At 36.0% G+C, this 9,801-nt stretch overlaps 1 protein-coding gene across 1 annotated transcript in view; it reads right to left on the bottom strand.

The window, feature by feature from the left end:
- UBLCP1 (ubiquitin like domain containing CTD phosphatase 1) overlaps positions 1-8,130 on the bottom strand; it is a 10,727-nt gene extending 2,597 nt beyond the window's left edge. Inside the window, exons 1-8 of the mRNA XM_010719012.3 lie at positions 7,676-8,130; positions 7,149-7,240; positions 6,693-6,778; positions 6,486-6,601; positions 5,316-5,414; positions 4,373-4,410; positions 1,853-1,951; positions 1,357-1,473 (exon numbers count right to left, since the gene is read on the bottom strand). Of these exons, the coding sequence (XP_010717314.1) occupies positions 1,357-1,473; positions 1,853-1,951; positions 4,373-4,410; positions 5,316-5,414; positions 6,486-6,601; positions 6,693-6,778; positions 7,149-7,240; positions 7,676-7,829 (801 nt within the window). The 5' untranslated portion in view covers positions 7,830-8,130. The remainder of the gene's footprint in view (positions 1-1,356; positions 1,474-1,852; positions 1,952-4,372; positions 4,411-5,315; positions 5,415-6,485; positions 6,602-6,692; positions 6,779-7,148; positions 7,241-7,675) is intronic.
- Between the last annotated feature and the right edge of the window lie 1,671 nt (positions 8,131-9,801).

Below are 9,801 nucleotides of genomic sequence, written 5' to 3' on the forward strand. Positions count from 1 at the left end.
TAAAAAAAAAAAAAAAATAATAATTGGTTATCATCATCTGCTCCAAGTGAGTAAAATGCTTACAATTCTATAACGTTTACCACATAGTCAAAATATTGTCAGTGCTATGTCAAATTTTAACTTCTTTTTAAGAGGAAGAAAAATTTTTCCATGAGCGGTCACCTCCAATTTGTCTTTTTATTGATGCAATCTGGATTTCAGGCTTTTTGTCTTGCATGCTCACCAGGATGAAATTTGTTCTGTCAATCTTGTATTTCTTCAAGCATTTCCCTCCCAGTCAGTCAGAATGATAAATCGATCTGCGATGGACTGTCACATTTTCTAGCATGATTTCATAGATATTTTCACAGGAGAAATGAGGGGGTTTCAGCTGTGCTATGAGCTGTGTGGCATCTTTGGAACCAGATGCTTTTTTTTTTTTTCCCTCCAACAAAACACATCCGACTACAATCTTAGCTTCTGTGACAAGAGATGTCAGAAGTAAAGCTTGTCTGACAACTGCTTTAACCTTGGAATACATTCTACCTGTGCCTTGTTTTAGTGATTCAACGTTCTTGTCTGCAGCTCTGTTATTGACATTTTGACAAACATCCTTGAAATCTGAACTAGAGGGAGCTCTCTGGCTAATCCTCTCCCAGCACAATCCTTGATTCTCATAATTCTGTACAGTTCCAATTAGTGCCAGCTTGATGGGTATCAACAATTGCCATCTTCCTCAAATCAAGGATATTTTCAAAGAAACACAATCTTAGATTTCCATTTTTGAATTTGTTTTAAAGAAACTTGCAGAGATTCTTTCAGTCCATATTGTTGCACCATTGAATTTATGTTGTATTCTTATTCAGAACCAGCACTGATGATTAGAAGTTTTGGAGCAGGAACTAGTTGACAGTTTTATAAAATGAAATATTTGCTGTTTTGCAGTCAAAGTGGCTCTAGGTATTAATTACCAGTGGGGAACAAAATGCTTGCTATTGTGTTGGCGTGCTAACGTGAAGTACAGCAGCTTGTTATTTGATTTGTTTTCTGAATGTAACCACTCTTAACGATTCAACATCACATTTTAATGTTGCTTGTCAACAATGTCCACGTTGATTATAGTGTGCAGGTACAATGTAAGCAGGAATAACAATTTCAGTGCTTTGTAATTCTCATTTAGGGAATCAATGCTAAAACGACAATTAGGGAAATGCTAGTCCAACCAAAGGGCAATCTAAATAAAAAAAAAATAAATAAAATATGCATCTTTGCTAGTTAAGAACAGTCTTACTTTAGTATAAAACAGAAAATATGAGAAAGTACTATTTAAATTATATAAATAAAAAAGTAGTATATAACATTTCCAGTTAACATTACCTTGAGTCCATTCTGTGGATTCATTAGGAAGTTTCGGCCGATATCATCAAACATAATAGTATTCTTTTTGCTGTAATATTCTGAAAATTTTCCCCAGATAACACCAAGAGGCTTCACCTGCAAAAATAATGTGTAAAAAGAACCCTGGTAAATCAGATCATATGTAGTAGATAAAAGTATCAGTCTATAATCTGATACTCAATGGACTCAAGTCCATACTCAAATGGACAGAAAAATTATCACGTAGTTGGGCTTTAATAAGAGATGTAAAGAGATCTAAAAATAGTCATTATTTGATGTAAAGCAGTCTCGTCCATATGAACTACTTAAAGCATTAAACTGTGGAGGACTTCTATAGGAAAAAAAAACAACTGTGCTTCAGATATTAGTTTTCTTGCATGAAAACTTCAGCACAACCTTATTGTTAAATATTTCCATGCAGTATGATGATAGATACTCTGCATGTAGAAAATAATGAGGAAAAAACTGTACTTACATCTATTAGTCCTCTTCGAGGAGTGTGCACTGTTATCATGGCAGCACTGTCCAACATAAAGGTTATCTTGTAGTTTGCATTAGTGCTCACACCAAGCTCCTGCATCACAATGATTAATCATTAAAGCTTCAGATGATAACAATTTTATTGCTGTACAGCTGGAACCACATTTGTAATACATTGTCAAAGGGTGAGCTGATGAGAATGAGTAGAGATGTATTAAAAATAGGTGTGTGTTATTTATTTTTCTACCCAATGGGAATCAAGAGTATGCTATTCTACCAAGGGGAAAGACTGACAGGATTATTTTTGTAGTGTTTGCTACAGAAATGTAACATCTGATGTCAGCATAAAAACTAAAACAACTTTACAGAAGAGAGCTTTTGACCACACCTTCATGCAGTCTTTCAAAAGTTCTATGTGTCTCAATATTTATACCTATGAAAACAACCACGTATGTTCTGCTCTTTGTTTTTTTCCACTAAGCTGTAATCAGTCGCAGCCAATCAACGACATAATAGCAGTTCATTGTTATCCTTTCCTCAAAATGTGGTCAGTGTAAATAAGAAATATTTCCGTTTGTACCTGAAGGATTTGATCATTCTTGAAATAAAGGAAAAATAATTTGGTTTAAAAAAAAACCCAAACCTTAAACAAGTGAGTGAGCATAATTTCCATTTCAAATCTTTTTCAGAATTGGGAAGTAATAGTAAAATCTACTGACATCTACTATGTGACAGACATTGCTGCTTTAATTTCTGACATATGTGACAGCAATGATGTGCAAAGCTGCATAATGTGGAGAAAATACCCACTGTAACAATTGTCTTGCAGATATATAGCCACATTTAACTGATTGCTTTTATATGGAAAAGTGAATCTTGCAAATGAGAAGTGTTAAGTACCAGGGTTAATGTCCTCTTATTCTGAAAAATAGCTGTTCTACATCATCTGAAATTTGGGCATAAATAGATGGAGAATAAGACACTAAACATAGTTATCTGACATTTCTCTTTTTAATACTGTTTCTGCCTTGTAGTTTAAAATAAACACTTCATTGTCAAGTATTGCTGGGATCGTTGCTCCCAGACAAAAAGTGACACTTGTAGAAGTGCAATCAGGTTAAGGAGAAGCAACAGTTGTGGTCTCGTGTTAGGAATCTCAACTGAGATGTAGCAGTAAGCACGGGGAGGTTGTGAATTGCTAACATGAAAGGGCTGGAAAGGTGACCAGTGCAGGGTAAACAGCCCAGTTTAGAACAATGGTCTTCTGCTAGATTTAATCGTGCTGTTACAATGGATTCTGCAGCAAAACAAAGGTTTTTCCCTTAAATGGTAAATCCCACATGCAAGACATGATGCTCGTACATGTATTACAGACATGGAATGTAGTGTGGTTAATGATTAACTTTCTATTTGATCACACTTGCACTTACATCTCTATGTGTTACAATGGTTTTGATTCAGCCAGACAACTGCATGGTAACAACTACAAGCTCTTTCAAGAGTATTTGAGCCACAAACCTAGTCTAGCTTGAAGTCAGTTTTGTATTACAGAACTGTACTCACAGTATCTTATTGATAAAATAAAGTTGATTCATAGATAAAACATAAACAGAGATGGAATACTGGTATAGAAGTACAGTGTTTGCAAGTCTTAATACCAATTTTAATGGTGCTAATCCCAGTTCAGAGATCTGATTAAAGGTTTCATTTCTGAGATCGTTCTGAAGGATTTTTGCTTTAGAAAATCACTGCAAAACACTGTTTTGAAATAGACAACATTTAAAAATTCTTTGCTATGTTACAGCCTGAAAAAGGTCTATAAAGAAAAAAAGTGAGATAAAATAGAAAATTGGAATTTCTTTTTGTGAAATAAGCTTTGATTTATAAACAAAAAACAACCCACCAACCAAACGTACAGCAGCACATCTTAGTAAGCTCATTAGGTTTACAGCTAAGAGTGGCTGTAAATATGTTTACCACTAGGTCAGCTGTGAAAAACTGGCTGGCTGCCCAATTTAGGTAAGGAGGAAACCAGGATTGAAAGAAGAGCTTTTACAGATGTTTTAATAAAGCAGAGGAAGAAACAAAATCACACAGCTGCAAGACGTACAGGATGAATATGAAGAGAGTTTTCTCTTGATAACCTATTCCAGCATGCCGTATCTGTACATTCTCTTAAAGAATTGTGTTATACTTAAGATTAGAACTCTATAATTAGAGGTAAGTGAAAGCAACAGTGAAGGCTACGTGACTAAGTTTCAGCAAGTACTGACTTGTGCTTAATTCTGCTAAATTTAGTACCTACTGCTTTGATAGTTTGTGTGGAGTTCTAAAATTCAATTTTTATGTAGTTTTATCGAAGGTATTTTAAAGTGACTACAAAGATTGAGAAAACTTGGATTTTAATTAATTGTCTCCTCAGTCGTTAAATCTCTCTGTAATGCTGAACATAAACCCAACCAGATGAACAGTAAACTAAATTAGAAACAAACTGCACCTTTTCAGTACAACTTACTTTCATTTTAGCTTCAATCCACTTCATATTAGTAGCAGCTGAAACAAAAGGGATAAACCAAAGAATTATTTATCAGTATGTCATTGATTGATTTTAAAAAAGAAAAAAAAAGCAAAAAACTGTTTACGTATCAATTTGTTTTACAGACTTTCATTTCAGAAAGACCCGTCCTTGTCACAGCTTTCAGGGTTCACTGCTTTCATGACAGTCTGCCTTCATGGAAGTTTATTTTAATTTGGAAAGGAATTAACTTTCAAATGAAAACTAGATTAAGTACTGCATGTATTTAAAAACATTTTCTAGATCAGTTGTTAGTGAATTACATTCTTGAGAGCCATAGAACAGGCTACATCTGGTTTGAGGAACCACACTGTCTGTATAGGATTTTCTCCTGGGAGCATTATAAGAATTCATAAGGTTGAGAAAGGACAAATGGTCAACACTGCCCACTGACCTAAGAATATGTGGAAGCATTGTTTCAGACTGTGAAAGCTAAGTTTTGTAAAACAAGTTTAAATCTTACGTTGGCTCCAGCTGTCAGACAGGAAGTGAAGTTGTGCTAAAGCAAAGCAACAGCCATCCCTATAGACACGTGAGTTTGGTCCATTTCCAGTTTTTTATTGCTATGGCTTATTGTCTAGACTGAAATTATTTGTAGAGCTAAGCTACCCAGCAGTGTTTGAATGTTGATTTTACAATTGTGTTATTTCAAGCATTTGTTTGTTTGTACAAAGTGACGTTCACTAAACGGATATTAAGCTTTGTACTGTTATTAGATCCATTCATAACAGCAATATTCCTGGTGAATACGTACAGCTGAACATTCAGGTACTGCTTTACATCTTGTGATTCACAAAAAAAGGTGATATAAAAACCTCCCAACTGGAGTCTCAGCTCCAAATGATAGTTTGTAATGAAGTCAGCACTGAGTACAGAAACTTACACCAAATTACAATATCATAATCCTCATATGCAGATGTCAGGAACTCGTGAAGGTATGGCCTCATCAATTCTACCCCAGTTTCAGCACAAGATCTGTGGTCTAAAAAGTACACGAGAAAGCAGAAATTCATTATAGAATGTAGGATGTTAAGTAGGACTGTCCTGTCCACCCAGGGACTTGAAATGTTTCATATGAGAAGCACTGGAGAACTTTAAAATTATGAAAGAACTTACAGTAAGGCATCGTTCCTACTTTAAAGGTGCAAAGAAGAAGGGATATTTATCTCTTGATCTTTACAGGAATTTGTGAGTTTAGCTGTGGGTTTGAATATCTTCAGTGAGTCTAAAGAGTCAAGCCAATCAATTCATCTCTTCATCTTAACAAACTTCTAACAGCCCAGATATTGTTCAGAGATTCTTGCAAACTCAGTCCAGTTAATCTTGTGAACATATATACCAAACTTATTTCAAACACGCAAATACTGCCTGTTCCAATTAGAAAATTGCTGTTAAATTCAGCTAGAAGGAGACAGGTAAACAAAAGTGTAAATTGTCATAGGCTGAATTTTCATCTCAGATTGTAAAGAAATGCCATGCAAAAGGAAATTACAGAAAAGGAAAAAAGGTAAGCTGACATGTAGTGTTTATAGTCAAACCGCCATGACACACCTACATCCCAGAAAATGAAGTCAGAAGGAAAATTCTGGCTTCTCAGAAAACCAGTCTGACAGAATTTTCAGGTAAAACATAGTTTTGTACGTTTTTACTGATCTGAAAATTCAATCTGAAGCTGTTCTGTCATCCCCAAAAGAGGAATCAATTGGCTACAGAGATCATTATTTTACAGCACTGTCTTGTCCTGCCATCATCATGTGCAAGATACACGCTGGTCAAGAGAAGGGTTTGTTGGATAAAATCCTAAACTACTTTTTGCATCATCTTGGAGAAAATGAATAGTTGCTGCACTAAAATCAACAATAGGCAACATTTACAAATGCCAATGCTTCTTAAAACATGAGCAGAAGACCTCAAAATGTTACAAAACAGAAGTTACGTAGTACAACACAAGCCAAAATTACTGAAGTATATTTGTAAATCAAACATGAAGAAACATGAACTGGAAAATAAATTGCACTCTTAAACCAACCCCACAAGTTGCATAAAGTCTCACCAAATAGTGTATAATCAACATCTAGCACCAGCAGCTTTTTTCCTTCCCTGGGAGGATTCAGAATTTCCACTTTGTATTCTTTAACTCTGCGAGAAATTTTTAGTAGATTTTCTTCCCTAAGATAAGAGTGCAAAAAGTTACAGTTAACTAAAATGCATACTGCACGTTCCATAACAGGACTGGTTTTTAATAGCTAGAATTCCTAACCTGTTTTCTACTTCCACAACTTCCTCCTCAATATCAAAGTCATTGATGACATCATCGTTATCAGGAGGTGGCCCAAGGACGTCTTCCTAGCAGAATAATAATAAAAGATAACTGGGATCACTAAAAGAAAACAGTGCACATCCAGACTCTGTTAGTGTACATTACAGACAAAGAAAATTAACAAAAGTGATTTTACTTCACTAGTAGAAAAAATGCTCAAATATACTGATGATTAAGATTTCAGAAGTCAGTGAGAATATCACAGTAGTAGGTTTGTACTTTGAGCCAAAACAATACAGGATTTTGATGCTATCCAAGTTCTACAGAAAAGTTTACATAAATTCCAGAAATCTACTGAAGTACTAATTTTTCAATGATTTAAAATCATAATGAGCAGACATACAATCTTTTTTTTGTTTTCCTCTTATAAAGCTAGTAAGCAAGTAAAATATTTACCAAACTCTCTTCACGAGTGCCCATCATCATGATTTTAGTATTTGGTTTTAACTTGAGAGCTCCAAGCTTAACATCATCATCCGCGGGTTTCCCTATAATGCAATAAGAGTTCTGTTTGCTTTTTTGTTGTTCTTTTTTGTTTCTTTTTCTTCTCAAACCGAGGAGAGAGATTTTAGAAAACTGTCAGTACATTTCATGCTTAATTGAAATTAGCTACCCATAAAGCACAAGACTACTCCAGGCTGCACTGCCATCCTCCATCACAGGCACGCTGCTTGTCTGGCTGACAACAATGAAAAATGTTTAAGGTACATCTGCTGCACATCAGCCATTCAAAAAGACCATTTAGATACATCAGTAACAAAACTACAGAGCGATGTATCAAATTCCTCTGTGTGTGCTCATTCAAAAGCTAGATCTGGGCGGTAGATGCTCTGTTAATACACACATCCTGACTAAGCTAAGAGGATGCTCTTCTTTAAATATCTCATGCACATCCAAAACTAATAATAAATACGAATATTTACCCTTCATTTTAAGTCCCAGTAATTTTTGGCGCTCTGGTAACACTCCAGTAAGGCCTTTAAGAGATTGCTTCAGATCCAACACTGTGTCCTCTTCTGATAGTGAGGTTATTGTATACTCCTGTCCACCCCATTTTATTATAAGAGAGAGAGACATCCTTGGAGCATATGTTCAGTGTTATTTCCTGAAAAATCTGCTGGAGGAGGAAAATGCAATGATCATGTAAGCAAGAAACAGGAGTAGTGGTTTCTTTTTTTCAGAAGCCAAACCTTATGGTCTAAATGTTTTTCACATTTCTGTGGTATTGTACATCAAAGAGCCCTTTGTTTTGCACGCACAGATGATAAATGTTGATAAAGTGCTGAAACTAAGGGAGAAAGAACAGCACTACAGCTGCAGCTTTGAGTTCCACTTTGATGCATTTAGCAGTGTCACATTCACTGCCTGCTGTAGCACCTTGCTGTGTGTTCTGTGCAGGTACAGCTTGTGCACAGCACAGCCAGCACCCGAGCAGAGTACTGCAGCATCAGAAAAGTCATTTCAAACCTTGGAAATGTCCTCTGCAATCATTTCACAACTGAACCACTCATTACATACGTGGCTACTAAACAGCAGGTAACAAATACCTAAAATATATTAAGAAAAACCAACAAAACAGTTCTGAACCAACAGTTCAAGTGGATCACTTTCTCTACTGACTTTCACTAAGATCTGTGCAACAGCTGCAGTAATACACCTCAGGTCACGTCTCACTGTAGCAATATCAAAGCAGGAGTTTGAAAACAAAGCCAAAACACACACCTACACAGTACAATTACACTGTAAGAACTGCACTTTCATTGCAGTGCTGACAAAATAATCATAATTACAACTACCTTTAATTTACACCAAATCATTTATGTGAATTATATTCAACAGTTTATTCCCACACTGAAGACAGAAGCAAGACTTTTAGCTTTCTGAGGAAGGAAAATATGTTTTCTTCTGCCAAGGTTTGAAAGCAGAGAATCAAGGAATGGGTACGAAGAGGCCATTTCAAATTGTCAGAGATCCAAAGAAAGCCTCTGCACAACTAATGAGAATGTCCTTAAAGATTGCTGACCAAAAAGTAAAGAGAGAAGAGCCATGGAAACAAAACAGAACCAAACCTGAGGGTGTCCACCATGAAGAAATCCAGGTCTTGCAATTCTGCAAAAAGTCAGAATTCTGAAAAAAGTCTGACTCCTCATCCTCTCAAGCATCATTCTCAGCAGTTACCTGCTCTCATCCAAAATAATTCCCGCCTACACAGTATCCTTTGTTAAGAACAATCAAGTAATTATTCAGACATACCCACCAGGCTCAAATCAGATAAGAAATGGAGGACCAGATACAACCTGCCTGCTGAGGACAATTAAAGCCATTCTTCCTCACTATTTCCTCTAAGATCCCTGAAAGCAATCTGAATAAATTTTAAAACAATCAATTTTTATTATTTTTTCAAATATCTCCAAATATCTCCAAATTGAATAGTGAATAGTATTATCCTATGAATTAGTATTATTCTGTGAAAGAGGGCCTTAGGAATACTAAGAGAACCAACTGAGGTTAAGGCTGCATATCAGCAGTGTTAGCTCATTATCACAAATCATCTCTGTCTATAAACCTCAGACCAAGTTTTCTAGGCTTAGAAAAAAGAATTTGTGGCCTCTTTTCTCATCTGTACCACACGCCTGAAGTCATTCTGCAAGCAAATGCACAGAATAAAAGCAGTAAGGAAACTTCTCACGCCTTTGTCAAACTGAAAGGATCTCCCTGAAGCAGCGCACTCATCAGCTGCCAGTCCTTGCAGAAGTACAGCTCTGTCAGGATGAAAGTTATCAGAAACACCAAGCAGACCTTTATTCAATGCAAAACACCGATGGAACTGAGCAAGGTCACCAGAATCAATGTTTATAGGACAACGGATTAAAGGCAGGATGCTGAAACTAGCTGATCTTTCAGGTCCCTTCCAGCCCAAGCCGTTTTGTGACTCATTGAACAGATGAGGATCAAAGAGAAAGTCATTTTCAAAGTTTCTATGGACCGGACCGTATAGAAGGGGAATCTGAAATGTACTGAAGCAAAGTTTGTTCTAGTTGCTTACATC

Source organism: Meleagris gallopavo, chromosome 15 (assembly GCF_000146605.3).
Source record: "Meleagris gallopavo isolate NT-WF06-2002-E0010 breed Aviagen turkey brand Nicholas breeding stock chromosome 15, Turkey_5.1, whole genome shotgun sequence".
NCBI lineage: Eukaryota > Metazoa > Chordata > Aves > Galliformes > Phasianidae > Meleagris > Meleagris gallopavo.